Genomic DNA, 20,634 nt, shown 5'->3' with positions numbered 1-20,634 from the left:
CTTAATGCATTTTTGAACTTTTATATTGTGAGACTGTTAGGCAATTGTGGCAAATGCGTTTTGCTAGAAATCAAACCACAGATTCTTACAGATTGATACTCTTACAGGTTATGGTACATCTTAGAATAATATTAGTTGCACCAGTCTTTGGAAAATTTCAGATTATACTACGAATTTTTCCAAAACCTGGTGCAACTAATATTATTCTAAGATTTGCCATAACCTGTAACATTATCAACCTGTAAAAACCTGTATGATTGGCATTTGATAACCATCCACATGGTTAAGAATTTACAGAGAGCTATCGTTAAAGTGACTGCAGCATCCATAGACTATCTCTTACGAGTTCCTGTTACCAAATGGCAATCATACAGATAATGAGGGTTTTTTCTGTAGCCAGGATACCAATTTGCATTACTGAATGTTAGGTGCAGTTTTGCAGTCAGCACATTCCAATCATATGTTTCTGCAGCACTTTTGATTTACTTATGAGAAGTAAGCAAAGTTTTTGCACTTCCATTTGTGGAGCTCACTTTACAAAATAATTGAAAGCCATTCCTGTTGGGGTGGCTTAACCATCTGTATAGTGACCAAAATATGTAGATTTTAGCAGTGACAGTTCTAGTATCAATTTGAAAGCTGATGTTGACCAGAATAGTGGAATAAGACTAACTTCCATAGTATGAGCATGTTAAGTTGGTTTTCTGTGCCAATAAATATTTTTTTTCAATGTGGCATACAGGAAACTACTGTTGGCCTTTGAAAGCTGCTTTTATGAAGAAGCAATTCATTTTCCCTACATTAAGTGTTGATATATTTTGAAATGGTTCTCTTACCAGTTTAGCAACTGGCAACCACTTTTTCAATCTTCATATTATTTTCAGTTTTAATTAAGAATGTTCATATCGAGTCACCATTCTTAATTAAAACTGAAAATAATTTGAAGAGTGAAAAAGTGGTTGCTAGTTGTTCCAGTCAGTACTTAAGCTGTTCTGATTGTTGGACATCTATTTTACAGTGTTTTTAAAAAGGCTGCCATGTCGGAATGAGACCGACAGCTTTCTATAACCAAGATGAAAGATTTCTAGTGTTTAAGGAAGAATATATTAAATCATGTTCTGACCTTGAAACATCATCCCCTTGGGCAAAAAGCAAATGAGTAGAATCCTGTGCTGCTGCTCCACTTAATGGGATGTCTTTTAATCCAGTGGATGTGTCTACTAATATGAAAGGAGGTGGTATTCGCCTTTTCCCCCTCTTACATCCCCCTGCGTCCCTCAGTCAGTTCCAGAGAGTTGGGGGATCCTCCAGAACATCATAGAACACAATGTGGGGGATTACAGAGGGAAGAGGGAGAAAATTGCCTCTCCATGTCTTACGCTAGCAGATGCCTCTCCTGTGTCAGAAGCTGTTACATAATCATAGTGGAAGCATTGGATTTCATTCAGTGACTATAATGCTTGCCTGTTTTACAGTCATTAAGAGTATTGTTACCCATTCATGTGATAGAATGCTGTTTTCTCTAAATTGCTGCTGTTGACAAAAGGAGCTCACTGAATAATTTCTCCAGTGTTCCAAGAGGTTCCCCCCACCTCCTGCACAGACCGTTGTTCCTCTAATAGTAGTGCTTTCATTAGTGTTCCATGCTTCATCAGATAAATCCACAGCTCTTGACTAGTTGCTCTCTTTTAAGTACTCCCATTTGACGGCAGTAGGTTGAGCAAATAGCAGCAAAAAAAGATTGCACTAGTTTAAAGCTGCTTGCTTTAAACTAGCAAGTCCCCTTCAAACACTCTGTAGGTTTTGGTCTAGAAATGTGAATGTTACCTTCTCATATACCAAGTATGTCTATACAGGAGACTTAGTCATCTACCAAGGCAAGGTGGACTAATTAAGTTTGGATTTAAGAAACAACCAGGCAAATTTAAAGCACCGTATTTTTTGCTCTATAGGACGCATAGGAGGGGGAGAACGGGGGGAATTTTTTTTTCTTGTTCTGCCCCTCTAAAACAAGGTGCGTTCAAGAGCAGGTTGAGGAACAGCACAAAGGCTGCGCGCAGCCTTGCTGCTGCCACCCCCCCAAGCTTGTGGGGCTGGCGGTGGGGGGAAGCGCTGCTTCCCTGAAGCCTTTGGATCCCTGAAGCCTTTGGAGCGCAGGTGCACTCCAAAGACTTGAGGCTTCGGGGACAGCCTTTCAAGCCTCCTCTGCGGAGGCTTTGCGCAGCCATCCCCAAGCTAGAACTTTGCCTCCGTCTCGCTCTTCTAGCTTGGGGTTAGCTGGGCAAAGCCTCTGCAGTGCAGCGGGATGAAGGCATCCTGCTGCCCTGCGGAGGCTAGAAAGGCTGTCCCTGAAGCCAGAACAGTGAGACGGTGTGCTCTGTCTCCCTCTTCTAGCTTGGGGATGGCTGTGCAAAGCCTCTGCAGGGCAGCGGGGTGCCTTTGTAGCTGCCCTGCGGAGGCTACAAAGGCTGTCCCCAAAACCCCAAGCCTTTGGAGCACAGCAGGAACTCCACAAGCTTGGGGGGCAGCGGCAAGGCTGTGTGCAGCCTTTGTGCTGTTCCCCGACCTGCTCTTTGGGGCTGGCGGTGGGGGAAAGCAGTGCTTCCCCCCGCCAGCCCCAAAGAGCAGGCCGAAAGGAACCTGAAACCTCCGGAGCCCAGCAGGAATTCCCGCCACGCTCCAGAGGCTTCGGGTTGCCTTCACTGAAGCCTGGAGAGCGAGAGGGGTCAGTGTGCACCGACCCCTCTCGCTCTCCAGGCTTCCAAGGTAGCCACCTGAAACCTTCCGAGCGCAGCATTACCTCCCGCTGTGCTCCGGAGGCTTTGGGTGAATGCACCTTGTTTTAGAGGGGGAGAACAAGAAAAAAAAAATTTTTCCCTGTTCTCCCCCTCCTATGGTCCATTGCCTCCTATAGAGCGAAAAATACAGTACTTTCAGCTTCATAAATTTAGACTGAATGCTTACACCTGCATCTATTTTTAAAACGCAAGTGTTACACCATATTGAATGAGTTTTAATTTAAGGTTTTGTAGTAGGCAGCCCAAAAATGCTTCTGGTAGACCACTTTTCAAACAGAAGCTGAAGAGTTGAGCTAAACCCAAAGGTGTTTGGGTTATAGAATCACTTGCACGAATACGAGCATGGCTGTAGAAGCTCCCTATTATGGCACCATATGAATGTTTGCACCTGCATTTTAAGGTCAGTTCCAGCATCTTTTGTCTTCTTTGCACATTTCACTGGATCAAACCTTGTGATTTGCAAGGTAAAATTTCATATTTTGAAATAAAAATGCAAAGACATTTCTAGAAAGTGGGAATGGAAGTTAATGAGCAGAAATGTGTTTTGTCATGAGGAGGATAGTGATGTTAGGATAGTCTGCTCAAACGGGAAAAAGATCTTGGAAGAAATAAAACAGGTTTAATAAAGCACTGAGGGGGTGCTTAGTGGATTATCAGGGTGGTATCTACTGGAGCCAGACGTTTGATAAGGCACGACCTGCTAATTTGTAGCCCCCAGCATCAATCCCATAATAACTGCAGTTGTTATTTTGCAATGCTTTATATGCTTGACTCAGTTTCATCTTCATGTAGAAAAGCAGCCATTAAACTCTGTTCAATACCCACTCATGGATTCTGCCAAGTGAATTGTGTAGGCTTTGCTTGTATAAACTTTGTATTTCAGTTCAGAGGGGGGGATACTTTACCGTTTTTTATTCTTCTTTATATATTTAAAATCACCTGGTCCAGAGAGCCCTGTGTGCAAATAGTTGCTTGAAGCTACCACAAACTTACAGAGCAGTTTTTAGAAGAAATGTTAGAGGAAAGAAGCACCACCCACATCTCTTTGTATTGTATAATCTAAACTATTTAAAACTTGTTTTAAATAAATTCTTTTGGTGACAAATTATGTGTCTATTCATTAATGGACCAGTACTCCAGCTTTACTTTTATATAAACTTGGGGCAAAGTTCCAACAAACACACACATTAAGTGGGGAGTGGTACAATGTCTGTAGGCCAGCTCATGAGATGTCTGTAAAAACACTACTCATAGTTAGTACTGTAGGTTTTTTCTTGAATCCGTAAAACCATTCTCCGGCCGTAAAAGTCTCTGTATTCCTCTGGTAGCTCCTCTAGGGTTTTCAGTGCCCTGTCTAAAATCTGTACTGCTCTTGAGGCTGCCGCAAGATCTTTGTTTCCATAGGTGTCTGTTTTATCATAGCAATTAGAAGGAAGGTGTTTCCAGAAAACATTGACTCCCACGCCAAACTCCTCAGAAGTCACATTATGGAACCACAAAGCTATAAGCAGAGAGAGAAAAACTTTGAATGAAAATGCCTTGAATACAGTAACTAGAATCTGTAAGATATTGCTGTGAACAGTTAAAGAGAATGCTGTTCCAAATGCTCTGATGTGTTTTTCTTATATAAAAAAATACCAATTTTTATGGCTAGCAAACAGTAATTGTACTTTAATGTTTCAGATTGGCAGAGACTGCTATAATTTCAGTACAGTGGTGCCCCACAAGACGAATGCCTCGCAAGACGGAAAACCCGCTAGACAAAAGGGTTTTCCGTTTTGGAGGTGCTTCGCAGGACGAATTTCTCTATGGGCTTGCTTCGCAAGGCGAAAATGTCTTGCGATTCCTGGGGTTTGTTTTTTTCGCTCCCCACCCCCTTTTTCTAAGGCACTAAGCTGCTAATAGCCTTTTAGCAGCTAATCCGCTAATCCCTTAAGCCTTTAATAGCCGCTAATAGCGCTAATCCACTAATGGGCTTGCTTCGCAAGACGAAAAAACCGCTAGACGAAGAGACTCATGGAACGGATTCTTTTCGTCTTGCGAGGCACCACTGTATTCAGCATTCAGTATTTTTCTGTAAATATTAATTTCTGTAAATTAGGTGGAGCTTATGATTTTCTGCAGCTGAGAACACAGTACAGTATGACTATACAGTGGTGCCTCCGAAGACGAAAAGAATCCATTCCGCGAGTCTCTTCGTCTAGCGGTTTTTTCGTCTTGCGAAGCAAGCCCATTAGCGGATTAGCGCTATTAGCAGTTTAAGGGCTATTAACGGCTATTAAAGGCTTAAGGGATTAGCGGATTAGCTGCTAAAAGGCTATTAGCAGCTTAGCGCTTTAGAAAAAGGGGTTGGGGAGCGGGGGAAAAACTCAAGAATCACAAGACATTTTCGTCTTGCGAAGCAAGCCCATAGAGAAATTCGTCCTGCGAAGCACCTCTGAAAACGGAAAACCCTTTCGTCTTGCGGGTTTTCCGTCTTGCGAGGCACCACTGTATTCTCAGTCACCCAGTCCTAAGATCCTGTGTGACTAATGCAATACCTAGGAGCAGGACTATGTAATGCCCTCACCACGCTGCACACCTACCATGCAATCTGGACCTGCCAAGTGCTTGACACCTACCCCTGTTTCCACAGCACAAGCCTGGCAGCAAAAATAGGAGGTATATTTATTTGCTAGTAATCTGCTTTGCCATGGGCAGGCAGCTAGGTTTGATTTAGTGGCTCATAATTTGCAGGGGCCTGCTTTAAGCATAAATTGAAATAAAGACTCCCAACGACACATTTTGAAGAAGACAGTATTTTAACCTCAAACCAGCAAAGATCAGTTCATAGAAATGAGTCCTTATCTTAATAGTATTCAGACATAGCCTTTTGTAAGTCTTCAGGGACTTACTTTTTACTGTTTAAAGGAAGAAAGCTTGAAAAACCTGTATAGCAGAGGACTCAGGTTGTTAAAATGCAGCACCATGGTTAACTGAAAAAAATGGCAGTAAGTGTTAAGGGGGGAAATGTGATTTTCTGCTTTATACACCAATCCTCGTTTCCAGAAATGTTATATAATTCAGTCAACATTGCATTCACGTTTTCTAAGAAAACTGAAGTGCTAAGTTTGTAACAGTCCTCTCTGCCATTTTCCCAGGTAGGTTAGATTAATCACACTTATTACAAAACAAAGACTTGTGAATGCAACTATTTCCTCACCTGAGCATTAATGCTGTCTTAAACTGCATGTCATGTTTTCTGATCAGTGGCGTAGCGTGGGGGGTGCAGGGGGGCCGGGCGCAACATCTGGGGGGGTGCGCTCGCACTCGCAGCTCTCTGCCCCTACCTGGCTCACTCAGTCTCTCTCACTGCAGTGCTGGCTGTGCGAATCTGATCCGAGCCGCCGGGTCACCGCCCACTGTGGAGGGGAGGGTGCCAGGCGTGCGGTGCGGTGCGGAGAGAGAGCGAGGGACTATCTGGGGGAGGGACAGTGCAGTGGGGGGGCTCAAATTACTTGCCTTGCCCTGGGTTAGGGGGCGCAAATTACTTGCCTTGCCCCGGGTGCTGACAACCCACGCTACGCCACTGATTCTGATGCAAGTACATTGATTAGATTTTAGTCCGCTTGTGTGCTATTTAAATACTTAAACCCTCTTGAGGAGAGTGGATAGCTACAACTGCCTAGTGTCCTCAGCATCTGCAACGCTGTCAGTACTCTGAAATGCTATTATTATGCTAACATAATTATGCCAGGTCAGTTTTGAAACAAGCTATATTGAAAATGTATCCACATGCAAAGCATAATTTTTGTAGGTGTGATGCAGCATTCATTTGGGTGCAGTTTTTAAAAGATGCATCCTCTTGGAAAAATCCACAGCGACACACACACGGCTGCACCATGAGATTTAAACTGATTAATCGTACCACCGTAAGTTTTTTGGATTGTTGCATACACTGTACACCTTTAGCCCCTTAAACAGCAGAGATTTTTGTGCCCACTTACCTGGAATAAACAAGACATCTCCTGCATTTAGCTGGCATTCATAACGTCTGGCCTTGACAAAGAGAGGGTATTTTTTCAAATCTGGCTCGTCCACATCTAGCACCTCTGACTTGGTACCTAATGAAGATGTGAACAAACAACGGACATGACTGTTTTGCTATTTGATTACTCTCAGGGATGCAAACATACTATGCAGGTATCCTAATGTGGGAAAAGGCAGAGAGGAAAAACTGCATGTGTGTGTATACACTCCTGTGTGCTGAAGGCTGTCAATAGTACCCTATTTCTATTACTCTAGCTGACATTTGCAGCTCTCAAATATAAGTCAATCCAATTCAGCCACGGTGTACTTTTAAAGGAAACATTCATCAGAACGGCTGACATACTTACCCTCAATCCTAAAAATACTAGAACCTGTTTTCACTGAAAGTGAAGGGACAGGATACCCAAATCCCGTCTGTGAAATCACCCCAGGCCTCAAAACTGTCCAAAATTCCTTTTGTCTTCTAAAAACCCGCAGCTAAAGCTTTCCTCTGCTTATTCTCACAAGATGATGTGCATAGGCAAACCGTTACTTTTTATCAGTACAAGAAGGCTTCAAAAAGCTAATGAATAGTGTTATGTACTGAGTTGAATAGGATCCAAATGCAGCGGTCTGATTGGTCCTAGAACAATAGGATTCAGAATGCAGCAGTCTGATTGGTCCTAGAACAATGCAGCAGTATGATTGGTTGGCAGGAACCACCCAATCATGCTCCAGATATAAGTGAATCCACAACCTGATTGGCTTACAGTAGAATTCCAGAATTAGCCAATCATGGGCAGCCCATTGTGTAAATAATGTATATAAAGCAGATACTTTGAGGGGACTTCCATTCATTCCTCCTCACCACTATGAGCTGAATAAAGAGCATGAAATCACTTTGCGACTCTGAGTATATTTCAAATAGGCTCTGTTCAAAGCGAGGCCTGAGAACTGAATCTTATCTCATTCCAGTTGCAACACATCTGAACATGCTGAACGCAAGGCTTCTCTCATCCCCCCTTTCCTGGGAAGGGTGCCAAGAGGACCAAAAGAGTCCCAAGACAGGGGAGCTTTCTGTTCATGCTCAGAGGAACTCATGGGCAGGACTCCTGAGCGAGGAGAAAAGGGGAGGGAACTGGAAGGGATATATACTCTGTGCACATGACTGTGAACTCGTGCATGCCTTTTGTGAGTTATCACACTTGCTCCTTCTACCAGTTCATGGATGGTAGAAATAAAGCTTTTTCTCTGAAACTATTCCTTGAGTGTCTGTTGACTCCCATTTTCCCTTTCCCGGGCGCAATATTTTTCCCACCCAAGGGCAAAGCCTCATAAGGCTACAAAAGTAAACATAGCACAACAGGATTTTGCTACAAGCCTGTTATGTCCCTCCGCTCAAGTGATTTTCGTAAAGATTGCTTGAATGTATGGATCATTCTGAACAGAATCTTCTACTCAGTCTCATCTAGAATGCAAACTGCCAATCGGAGTAACTGTCAAATGATCTCTACCAATTTGCACCTGGTTCATAGGTTGCCTACTCTGTCAAGCTATCTCAGTGGGGAAAAGGACTGGATTTGTCTGGTTGGGGGTGTCCCCCCCTTTTTTTATAGCTTGGAAGTGACTAAGTGCTGACCCAGGAGATGTGGAGTTGTTTAGAAAGCAATGTGCTCACAATCCTAGGCAATGCTATTTTTTAAAAAAGGCATCCTGAAAATTACAGGGCAGTTCGCTTAACATCTGGTCTGTAAAAAAAGTGGAATAAAGCATTACTTAAAAAAGGTAAAGGTACCCCTGCCCGTACGAGCCAGTCTTGACAGACTCTGGGGTTGTGCGCTCATCTCACTCTAGAGGCCGGGAGCCAGCGCTGTCCGCAGACACTTCCGGGTCACGTGGCCAGCGTGACGAAGCTGCTCCAGCGAACCGGCACCAGAGCAGCACACGGAACGCCGTTTACCTTCCCGCTAGAAAGCGGTCCCTATTTATCTACTTGCACTTAATTGTGCTTTCGAACTGCTAGGTGGGCAGGAGCTGGGACCGAACGACGGGAGCTCACCCCGCCGCGGGGATTCGAACCGCCGACCATGCGATCGGCAAGTCCTAGGCGCTGAGGCTTTTACCCACAGCGCCACCCACGTCCCATACTAAGCATTACTTAGTATGGAATAACTGTACCAGTCTCATGCTGTACCAGCTGGGCTATCCCAGGGCCCAATGACCATCAATTGTTATGGCTAAATGGAAACTTCAGGTTCAGAGGCAGTTTGACAGCAAATAGCAGTTGCCGGAGGGCAACAGCGGGTAAATGTTGTTCTTGTCATGCCCTGCTTCACGTGGGCTCGCCAGAGGCATCTGGTGGGTCGCCGTGGGACAGGATAGGCCTTTGGTTTGATCCAGCAGGTCATGTGAGTACTAAGCTGCCCACCACTGCAGAAAATGGGTTGCATCCAGCTAAGTCAGAGCAGACCCACTGAAATCAATGGACAAGACTAATTTAAGCTCATTGACTTCAGTGGATCTGTTCTGGCCTAGCTAGATAAAACCCCAAGGGCAGAATCCATTGTTAGGAAAGCAGACTTCCACCTATGCAACTGGAGTTCTCCTTTCGCTTGTGTGCCCCCAAAATCTGCTCTGGAGGGTCTCCATTGGAGTAGTTTCTGGGGGGAGGTGTTGCAGGTGGGACTTGGGGGTGGGGGAGGAGATAGGGAGAGGAAATGCCACTGCACAAGTGAAAGTGAGTGCCTGTGGCATGTAACATACCTGATAAATACAAATATGGTGCATCACGAGGACTGTACAGTACAACCTTCTTCTTTCCGGTCACCTGAATTAAGAAGTTATCCATTACCTAAAAATGTGAAAATGACAAGTATTACTTGGCATGCGACCAGAAAAGAATTCCAGTTATCACAATACAGTGGTACCTTGGGTTACATATGCTTCAGGCTACATACGCTTCAGGTTACAGACTCCGCTAATCCAGGAATAGTACCTCGGGTTAAGAACTTTGCTTCAGGATGAGAACAGAAATTGCGCAGCAATGGCACAGTAGCAGCAGCTGGAGGCCCCATTAGCTAAAGTAGTCCTCAGGTTAAGAACAGTTTCAGGTTAAGTACGGACCTCTGGAACAAATTAAGTACTTAACCTGAGGTACCACTGTATTTAAATCAGATTTTTAAAATAAAATGCTTTGGGAGGAAAAATCTTTATAAATAGTTTTCCGTTTAAGTTACATTATAGTTCAAAGGCTATTCATTAGGAAATAAGGATTTGTTTAAACTTTTCATGTGTGCTAAAACTCAGTCCAAGTTTAAATAAAAAATGTTTAACCGCGTCAGTTAACAGAAATGGATACATATGCTATAATGTTATAGTTTTAGTTAAATAAATTATTTAAATTGTTATTAAGGAAATGATCGTTTTTCTCCTTCCAATAAAGTACAGCAGGAAAGTTGTCCAAATATAAACAGTTAAGTTTTTAAACTTCACCATAATTTCATAATTATCGGTCTATGTACAGTGGTATCTCAGGTTACATACGCTTCAGGTTACAGACTCCACTAACCCAGAAATAGTGCTTCAGGTTAAGAACTTTGCTTCAGGATGAGAACAGAAATCGTGCTCCAGCGGCACAGCAGCAGCAGGAGGCCCCATTAGCTAAAGTGGTGCTTCAGGTTAAGAACAGTTTCAGGTTAAGAACGGACCTCCGGAACAAATTAAGTACTTAACCCGAGGTACCACTGTATTTCTAACCAAATCAGTAATTTTTCATATATCTGTAAAAGCTACTCTGAAAATTTATTATTCCAAAAATGCAACCTTCATCTGGTTGTAAATATTAAGATTATACCAGCAAGAATGAGTCTTTCTGTAAAAATAAATAAATAAATCAAGTCTTACTGACTAGTGATTTAAATTGATTTGATTTAAATCAAACCCACCCTGCTGCCAATAAAGGGTAAGATGAGCTTGTCATCGTTCTTTGTTAAAAGATGCTTAGAGGCATATTACCTACATCATAATGTGTCCAAAGTTGCATTCCTGCTGAGCTTATGCGGAAGACAGTAGAGAAAAACTGCTCTTTTTCAAAGTACTCTGGGATCTGAATATCATCTGCCAGCAGAGGAAACTGCTTTCTGAGATCTGCAATCTCCTGAAACAAACAAAAAAAGGGGGGGAGGGGTCATATTTAAGGTTTTCTATACAGTGTCCGATCCAAGGGGAAAGGATGGAAATCATTGGGACACTACATAGAGGCCTGATCTCATTCCTCAGCAGGAATTAAGGAGAACAATTAAGGAGCAGATCCATCTGTATTTCTTCCCACATAAACATGAGGGGCCATTGGAAACTCGACTGAATATTTGACTTAGTAGATGAACTAGTAAAAAGGTTAAAGGGACCCCTGACCATTAGGTCCAGTCGTGACCGACTCTGGGGTTGCCGTGCTCATCTCGCTTTATTGGCCGAGGGAGCCGGCGTACAGCTTCCGGGTCATGTGGCCAGCGTGACTAAGCCGCTTCTGGCGAACCAGAGCAGCGCATGGAAACGCCGTTTACCTTCCCGCCGGAGTGGTACCTATTTATCTACTTGCACTTTGACATGCTTTCAAACTGCTAGGTTGGCGGGAGCAGGGACCGAGCAACGGGGATTCGAATTGCTGACCTTCTGATCGGCAAGTCCTAGGCCCTGTGGTTTAACCCACAGCGCCACCCACGTCCCTAGATGACGAGCTGCCAAAAAAAAGGCAGTAATTGTGTGTACATTTTGCATCTTAAAAAAAAAAAAGGCCCAAACACCACATTCAATTCCAAACCCTGCAGAAACGGGGGTTTGTTTTTTGCAAGGGGGCAGAAGAGGTACGAGTAGATTAGGAACATCTGGCTAGAATAACATGGCTGAAGTTTGCGTAGGAAACATTCCACATTCTTCAGAACCAGTAGCGTCTTTTGCAAACACTACTTGTACACTTTCAGATCAATCCCCAAAACCATATGAATCAGCAGGGCCAGATTTAGATTTGATACTTCCTTCTAGCTGTGTTGAGGACCAGAAGAAACCCAGCACACAACAGAATCAACATTGCATTAGCAGGCATGGGAAGGTTTCTATCCAGGGCCAGATTTAGGTTTGATGAGGCCCTAAGCTACTGAAGGTAATGGGGCCCTTTATATGTACAGCTGTCCTTTGTCAACAACAAATTACCGCTGTTTTCTGTGCTAAATAATATATGCTATATGGTAATTTATGAACCTAATCGGTATCTAAAGCCATTTGCACATAACCAGTAGGAGCCTACACAACACAAAACACTGTTGCTGTATGTAGGTTTTATTTTATTTCTTTTTTAACTTATATTTTGGAAATGTACATCCAGGTGTTTTTTCCTTTAAATTTTTTTGGGGGCCCCAAGAGAGTGGGGCCCTAAGCTATAGCATGTTAAGCCTATAAATAAATCCAGGACTGTGAATCAGGGAGGACTGTGACAGGGAATGGTCCTCATTAATCTCATCCAGCATTTGGTGCCTATATGCCCTCTAAATTAGTGCAGAGGGTTCAGTCAATTCTCCCACCCACCCCCATCAGATCCAAACTGTTTTATAAGTGTGGAAATCATTGTGTTTTATAGGAAAGCAAAGGAACACCTTTTAAGATGAGACACCATTACGCACCTTCCTTGGGTCTTCTCCCAGGGATCGCAAATAATATTTTTCATCCTTAAGAAAGACAGAAGTCATTTCAATGAACACACGTCAACATTTTGCTGTGGGTCACGAAATTAAAAGACACCTGCTTCTTGGGAGAAAAGCAATGGCAAACCTAGACAGCATCTCAAAAAGCAGAGACATCACCTTGCCAACAAAGGTCCGTATAGTTAAAGCTATGGTTTTCCCAGTAGTGATGTATGGAAGTGCGAGCTAGACCATAAAGAAGGCTGATCGCCGAAGAATTGATGCTTTTGAATTATGGTGCTGGAGGAGACTCTTGAGAGTCCCATGGACTGCAAGAAGACCAAACCTATTCATTCATAAGGAAATCAGCCCTGAGTGCTCACTGGAAGGACAGATCCTGAAGCTGAGGCTCCAATACTTTGGCCACCTCATGAGAAGAGAAGACTCCCTGGAAAAGACCCTGATGTTGGGAAAGATGGAGGGCACAAGGAGACGGGGACGACAGAGGACGAGATGGTTGGACAGTGTTCTCGAAGCTACCAGCATGAGTCACATGCCAAACACTAAAACATTTTGAAATAAAAGGAGAAATGTTTAAAGTAGCTACTCAGCTAAAGGGGTCAAAGTGCTTCAGAAACTGTATGTGAAACAGCTTCGAATCCAGCATAGAACAAGTGCTATTAAAAAGAGAGAGAATTAAAAAGAACTCTTCTGCATATTGTCATATAATCAGTCATAATGCAGTCAATTACACTGCAAATATAAAGTGTAAGTCACCGGGGTGAATATCATAGAAATGTAGAGTTGGAAAGGACCCCTAGCTGATGGTGGTTGTTAATGCTGGATCCCACCAGAGTCTATGTGCACTGGCTATAAATGCATCAAAGATTGGGCCGAAGTGAGGCACTGCAATCCTGCACACACAAACACATACCTGGGAGTACCATATTTTTTGCTCTGTAAGACTCACTTTTTCCCTCCTAAAAAGTAAGGGGAAATGTGTGTGCATCTTATGGAGCGAATGCTGGCTGCACAGCGATCCCAGAAGCCAGAACAGCAAGACGGATTGCTACTTTCACTGTGCAGCCATCCCTTTTGCTGTTCTGGCTTCTGAGATTCAGAATATTTTTTTTCTTGTTTTCCTCCTCCGAAAACTAGGTGCGTCTTGTGGTCTGGTGCGTCTTATAGAGCGAAAAATACGGTACTTACTGTACTTTTGAGTAGACAGTCCTTGTACTGATATAATGCAACCCTGCCCACAGTTACTTGAGAGTAAGAACCACCCACACCCAGTAGAATTTACAGCGAAGTACAGTTCTCATCTCACATTTTAAGGCATTTTGCGGGATTAATATTTTGAATTTCAACCCACACCTCCCCCCAAAAAGCCATATCTCAGTGTAATTACAATATCACAATCTTAAAAGGTAAAGGTAAAGGTACCCCTGCCCATACGGGCCAGTCTTGACAGACTCTAGGGTTGTGCGCCCATCTCACTCTAGAGGCCGGGGGCCAGCGCTGTCCGGAGACACTTCCGGGTCACGTGGCCAGCGTGACATCGCTGCTCTGGCGAGCCAGAGCCGCACACGGAAACGCCGTTTACCTTCCCGCTAGTAAGCGGTCCCTATTTATCTACTTGCACCCGAGAGTGCTTTCGAACTGCTAGGTTGGCAGGCGCTGGGACCGAACAGCGGGAGCGCACCCCGCCGCGGGGATTCGAACCGCCGACCTTTCGATCGGCAAGCCCTAGGCACTGAGGCTTTAACCCACAGCGCCACCCGCGTCCCATCACAATCTTACCTCTGAAATAAAGTAATCTGTATGCTTGGCTTCAGCAGCTCTCCTTATGAATACATTGAAAGGTAACGTTCTGAAATAAAAAATATATTTAAATTAAAACTCTCCAGGCGTTTCACATGGAATAGGACTTTTACCAGATATGGGGCACCATTGCAATAACAACTCCAAATAGATTGCTTTGCTTTTTAAAACCCACAGGGCTAAATGGGGTGGGCAGGGGTGTGTGGAACCCACTGCAAATTGCTTAACTGGCTTATATTTATACTGTTCTTTGATTTATGTTTTTAGCTTTGCACAGCATCGGTGGTTTTAATGTTTCATTTATGTTGTGTCATGTTAATACTGGCAAGGAAACATGTCAATGGACTTAACTCTAAGTGCATTCCTTTAGGATTGTGCTATTAGCCCCACTGTTTACAATGGAAATAATTACAAGTAGCCCTGACCCACCAAATTTGTGGTTTTCAATTATGCTGGGGCATGATATTTTAAAACCAAGGCTCTCATTTTCTTTTACACGGAGCAGCCTGAAGTTTAAGTAAGAGCACACAATGTCCCCCTTTGGTGTTTGAATGGGTCCCGAGGATAGGAGCTGTCTAAAACAGCTTAAGAATTTCACAGGCAAATGAAAATGGACAATTGGATAAATTAGATCTTGGTAGTGACATTACCCTGCTTGGTTCACTGGGGAAGAAGGGGCGATTATTCAGAGCCATAGCGGAACAAAAATGGTCTGTGCATCAAGGGTCGTGAGGTGGGAATACAGCAATTAGGCTTTGAAAAGCAGTTCCAACAATTCAAGAAAGAACACTCCGGGTAGTAGAACGCTCCCAAACCCAATGCCAAAAAAGTTGTTTTTTCATTTTTCATTTTAACAAAACTGCATTTTTTTCAGTTAATTGTGCTAGATCAAATCAATTTTAAACTTCCAGTCATGGAAACTTATCAGAAACCTGTTAAAATACATACTGTAATTGTCATATAATCAGACATGCTACTGTCAATTACACTGCTTATATAAAGGGTATGAGCTGTTCTGGGGGTTCTCCTGAATCACTGTCTAATCACTGTCCCAACTTTTTTCAAAGAGGGCCAGATTTGATGAAGTGAAGGGCCGTGAGGGCTGACCAAAGGGCCAACCAAGCTTTTTTTTTTTAGGGTTGAAGTTGTTGAGCTTTTTTTAGGATTGAAGTTTTGGGATTTGAAGGGGCAGGATTAAACCAACCGACCGGTGGGCCAGATTAGGACTTTGGACATGCCTCCACTAGTGGGATTCCTTGTGCTGCCTTCTGCTAATGGAATTGGGTAGTTGAATCCCACCTGTTTCCTCAACATATTAGGTCTTTTGTATGTCACCTGCTTCCCTACAACTGGGGTAGTGAGCATGGTGCCTTCTAGATGTTGCTGAACTACAGTTGACCATTGGCCATGCTGGCTGAGGTTGATGAGAATCATAGTCCGAAATCATCTGAGAGCCAGTGTGGTGTAGTGGTTGAGAGCGGTAGTCTTGTAATCTGGGGAACCGGGTTCGCGTCTCCGCTCCTCCACATGCAGCTGCTGGGTGACCTTGGGCCAGTCACACTTCCTTGAAGTCTCTCAGCCCCACTCACCTCACAGAGTGTTTGTTGTGGGGGAGGAAGGGAAAGGAGAATGTTAGCCGCTTTGAGACTCCTTAAAGGGAGTGAAAGGCGGGATATCAAATCCAAACTCTTCATCTGGAGGGCAAGACACTGGCTACCCCTGGCCCTTAGCCTATAAACCCCATTGCTTATTTTCCCCAAGCTCTCTAGGACCCACTGTACTGCGTCTTCACCACATACCCAGTTCACATTTTCTCTCTCCCTCCCTCTCTGTCACACACAGGAACATGGATTCTCAGCACAATCTGGAACCCATTCCTTTCAACAATGCTAGTAGGATCACCCATTTTAGAACTCCAAGTCTTGATTCTTTATTGGCCTACTACCAACAAGACATGACACAGGTATATACAGTGGTACCTCGGGTTACATACGCTTCAGGTTACAGACTCCGCTAACCCAGAAATAGTGCTTCAGGTTAAGAACTTTGCTTCAGGATGATAACAGAAATCGTGCTCCGGCGGTGCGGCGGCAGCAGGAGGCCCCATTAGCTAAAGTGGTGCTTCAGGTTAAGAACAGTTTCAGGTTAAGTACGGACCTCTGGAACGAATTAAGTACTTAACCTGAGGTACCACTGTATAGCATTCAAAGTGTTGGTGCTGACCTTTAAAGCCCGAAACAGCCTCAGCCCAGTATACCTGAAGGAACATCTCCACCCCTGTCATTCAGCCCGGACACTAAGGTCCAGCTCCAAGGGCCTTCTGACGGTTCCCTCACTGCAAGAAGTGAAGTTATGGGGAAACAGGCAAGAGAGCCTTCTAACTCTGACAGGTGGGTGGGACCACTAGTCAATTACCTGATGTCATAAAGATGACAGGTGATTGACACCTGTCAAAGTTCAAAGGTCATTGGCACAGCAGTTAATCAGCTGATTGGCACTTAAACAGAATCTCCTGAAAACAGAGCATTTCTGTCTGCTAAGAACATGGTTGGGATTCAGAAATGTTTACCCCCAGCACCTTAAATCCAAACTGCATCCTCTGGAAAGGAAGAAAAAGGCTCTGTTTTTAAATGGAGCATATTTTCTCTGTCCAGTGGAAGCAGCTTGGCTTTAAAGTGCTGGAGGAAGCTCTCTGAATCAAAGCCACTTCCTGCAGCCCCAGTGTGGTGTAGTGGTTAAGAGCGGTAGTCTCGTAATCTGGGGAATCGGGTTCGCTTCCCCGCTCCTCCACATGCAGCTGCTGGGTGACCTTGGGCTAGTCACACTTCTCTGAAGTCTCTCAGCCCCACTCACCTCACAGAGTGTTTGTTGTGGGGGAGGAAGGGAAAGGAGAATGTTAGCCGCTTTGAGACTCCTGAAGGGGAGTGAAAGGCGGGATATCAAATCCAAACTCTTCTTCTTCTTCTTCTTCTTCTTTGGCTGCATAAGGCAGCTCCCCTCTTACAGCCCATCACAGCTGATTGTCGCTGCCTGCAGAGTCTTCCCTGCACTTGAAGCCTCTACAAATAGCAGACAGTTCCTTCAAAGTTCCTTGCAAAGGGCTTTGCAGGTGCCCCTTTCTGGCCCAGCCACTACTTTACCTCCTCCACAGCTCATGTCATAGATGAAGCAAGGCCTTATTAGGCCTACAGTCCAGAAGTTCCACTCCCCTGGTATGTATAATTCCCAGTTCTGGTTTGAAAAAGCCACAAAACCCAATTGTGATGTCATGGCAATAGGCAAACAACAGGGTGAGTGTACAGAAGAAAGCACAAGTCATCAGCGAAGTGGTCCGATCTGCACAATATTTGAATGTATCGCATAGCCACATAGGCAGGGAACTGCTTTTGCCTTGGTGTCCCATAAGATGTGAAGGCCTGAAAATTAAACTGAGGAGCAGAAGAGGTCACAGATAGCGCGGGGCGATATATCAATATATCGTCCATATCTTGATATTGGTTTCATAGTTTTTGACCTGGCAATATATCGCGAATCATGGTGTGTATTAGGGCTGGACAATATATCACCCAAAACCGGTTTCAAGTCCATATGATATTGGTTTTATACTTTTTGACCCGGCAATATATTGCGAATCATGGTGTGTGTGTGTGTGATGCCAAAATCAAATGTGGGGGGGAACATGAAGGCAGCCAATGCCTCTACATAGCTCCAACCTTATTTCAAACATTGTGATACAGTGGTACCTCGGGTTAAGTACTTAATTCGTTCATTCCGGAGGTCTGTACTTAACCTGAAACTGTTCTTAACCTGAAGCACCACTTTAGCTAATGGGGCCTCCTGCTGCTGCCGCGCCGCCGGAGCACGATTTCTGTTCTCATCCTGAAGCAAAGTTCTTAACCTGAAGCACTATTTCTGGGTTAGCGGAGTCTGTAACCTGAAGCATATGTAACCTGAAGCGTATGTAACCTGAGGTACCACTGTATATCAGTATGTCACAATGTTTGGCTGGTGATAAATCACGTTGAAAACCAGATCTCACCCCCCACAGAACATCAGGTCAACTGTTCTTGGAAGGGAGAAAATCTCTTACAGCTTCAAAAGCAGCACAAGATGACTCGTAATTCAGAATGCCATTTGCAAAGTGAAAACACAGATCCCATATAAAATGTTTCAAGCAGAAGTATCGAGTCTCTAAAAGTCTGGAGCATTCCTCTAACAGCAGAGAAAGTATTGAAACGGAATACCTATACAGAAAGTTCTTACTGAGGAAGTCCATCTGTGGCACCGCAGAAACATGAACCTTCACTTCTTTATTTCCTGATGCTTGACTGAGGTAATCCACGGTCCACTTGGTCATGCAAGGACCCAAATCAATACCTTTCAGCACTACTGGCTTTCTCTAAGATTAAAAAATATATATTATTGCAGAATATTTTTGCAGTTCTGCTACCTTCTACCAACAACCATTCTCAACAGTATGGACAGTTATGACATCTAAGAATATACTGGCATAATGTTACTAATCAATGCAAATACATACATGCTTTCAAACATTACATCTTTGCTAAGTTGAGTTTCAACTTAAAATGCTGAAAGTCAATATGAGCATCATGTTGACGTTGTGATGTTCTGGTAAAATACAGGGCAGGGCGATTGGTGGATGATTTTTTTCCCCATCTGGTGCTGAAGTGACTTGAAAGCAATCCATTACAACCTATTGCAGCCTAACAGGAGGACCCTTCTGGAATTTGTCACCCACATACACATGGATTTGTAAATCTGTTTGGGCTTGGCTGCCCAGGGCTTTGATCACTGCAGATGGTGACAGCAGCCATGAAATTAAAAGACGCCTGCTTCTTGGGAGAAAAGCAATGACAAACCTAGACAGCATCTTAAAAAGCAGAGACATCACCTTGCCAACAAAGGTCCATATATTTAAAGCTATGGTTTTCCCAGTAGTGATGTATGGAAGTGAGAGCTGGACCATCAAGAAGGCTGATTGCCAAAGAACTGATGCTTTTGAATTCTGGTGCTGGAGGAGACTCCTGAGAGTCCCATGGACTGCAAGAAGATCAAATGCATCCATTCTTCAGGAAATCAGCCCTGAGTGCTCACTGGAAGGACAGATCCTGAAGTTGAGGCTCCAATACTTTGGCCACCTCATGAGAAGAGCAGACTCCCTGGAAAAGACCCTGATGTTGGGAAAGATGGAGAGCACAAGGAGAAGGGGAGGACAGAGGACGAGATGGTTGGACAGTGTTCTTGAAGCTACCAGCATGAGTCTGACCAAACTGCGGGAGGCAGTGGAAGACAGGAGTGCCTGGCGTGCTCTGGTCCATGGGGTCACGAAGAGTCAGACACGACTAAACGACTAAACAACAACAACCCAGGGCTTAAATGCATGACCTTTCAAACATATGCATCTGGAGAGGACATCATATGGTGTTGCTGTTTTACAGAAGGCGAAGTAGTATCATGGCAATAAGTTTGACGGTTTTGTTTTTGTTTTTTTTAAGAATTCTACAAAAATATAAAGCTTATTATCGTTACAACGCTGGTAACCAGAGAACCAGGGAAGTTAAGGTGCGATTCCCCCCCCCCCCTACCAGTGGGTAGATGTCCTGCAGAAAGCGCTCCCGGGTGACCCCGGGGTAATGAGCCAGGGGGATGACTCGCTGCCCCTCCATGCCGGGACCAGATCCTCTCTCCCTGCCGTTTCCGCGATCGGGTTGCTTCCTCCCGGGAAACTAGGCTTTCCAGGCCGAGAAGACCGCGCGGTTGTTTTCTCCTTTCGTAAGGGGAAGGTGGGATAAAGCAGACTCCTGCCTGGAAACCCCTTGCGAGGCGCTTCCAGCCCAGCGCCTAGAAGACGATCCTGGGCTGGGTCAGCTCAGTCCGTAGGGCAGGGTTCCCCACACGTGGGTCTCCACCTGATTTTGGACTACAATTCCCATCATCCCTAGCTAGGAGGACCCAGTGGCCAGGGATGATGGGAATTGTAGTCCGGAAAAAAACAGCTGGAGACCCAAGTTTGGGAAACCCTGCGGCAGAGCATGATCCCAAGCTTGGGTGTGCGGCGGCGGCTTTTTTTTTTATTTTTACTACAACTCCCATCATCCCTAGCGAGCAAGACCAGTGCTCGGGGACTGTAGTCCGTAAACCGTAGGAGTTTGGACTACAAGATCCCTGCGTTGCGAGGGTTTTGGGGTGAGATGGTCCCTTCCGACGCTTCTATGGCTCGGTCCTAAGGCGCTGAAGGAGCGGCGAGGGGAGTTGCCCGGAACCTTCCTCCCGGCGGAACCTTCCTCCCGGCGCTCTCTCGCTCCGCCCGG

The 20,634-nt window shown here is 44.5% G+C and overlaps 1 protein-coding gene and 1 long non-coding RNA gene across 4 annotated transcripts in view; one reads left to right on the top strand and one right to left on the bottom strand.

Annotated features, from left to right (window-relative positions):
• Window positions 1-3,924: 3,924 nt before the first annotated feature.
• On the bottom strand, window positions 3,925-20,315 carry TYW5 (tRNA-yW synthesizing protein 5). Of its 3 annotated transcripts, none has more exons than XM_083413225.1 (8): window positions 19,909-20,313; window positions 18,547-18,701; window positions 14,282-14,351; window positions 12,482-12,526; window positions 10,825-10,962; window positions 9,570-9,657; window positions 6,785-6,901; window positions 3,925-4,299 (listed from the first exon to the last, which is right to left on the bottom strand). In XM_083413225.1, the coding sequence occupies exons 1-8, from the start codon at window positions 19,987-19,989 to the stop codon at window positions 4,043-4,045; spliced, it is 951 nt and encodes a 316-aa protein (XP_083269351.1). In that variant the 5' UTR covers window positions 19,990-20,313; the 3' UTR covers window positions 3,925-4,042. The 3 variants fall into 3 exon arrangements, with proteins under 3 accessions (XP_083269351.1, XP_083269353.1, XP_083269352.1); XM_083413227.1 differs by lacking the exon at window positions 19,909-20,313 and adding an exon at window positions 19,689-19,858; XM_083413226.1 differs by lacking the exon at window positions 12,482-12,526 and having other exon boundaries at window positions 19,909-20,315.
• The window catches only part of LOC310665347, a 122,193-nt gene continuing 115,037 nt past the window's right edge, over window positions 13,479-20,634 (top strand). The window contains exon 1 of the long non-coding RNA XR_014505411.1: window positions 13,479-13,682. This is a non-coding gene — a long non-coding RNA (uncharacterized lncRNA). The remainder of the gene's footprint in view (window positions 13,683-20,634) is intronic.

This window comes from Podarcis tiliguerta (genome assembly GCF_965153285.1).
Source record: "Podarcis tiliguerta genome assembly, chromosome: 1".
Lineage (NCBI taxonomy): Eukaryota > Metazoa > Chordata > Lepidosauria > Squamata > Lacertidae > Podarcis > Podarcis tiliguerta.
The sequence above is the reverse complement of the archived record's forward strand: the minus strand, read 5'-3'. Positions and strand labels throughout refer to the sequence as shown.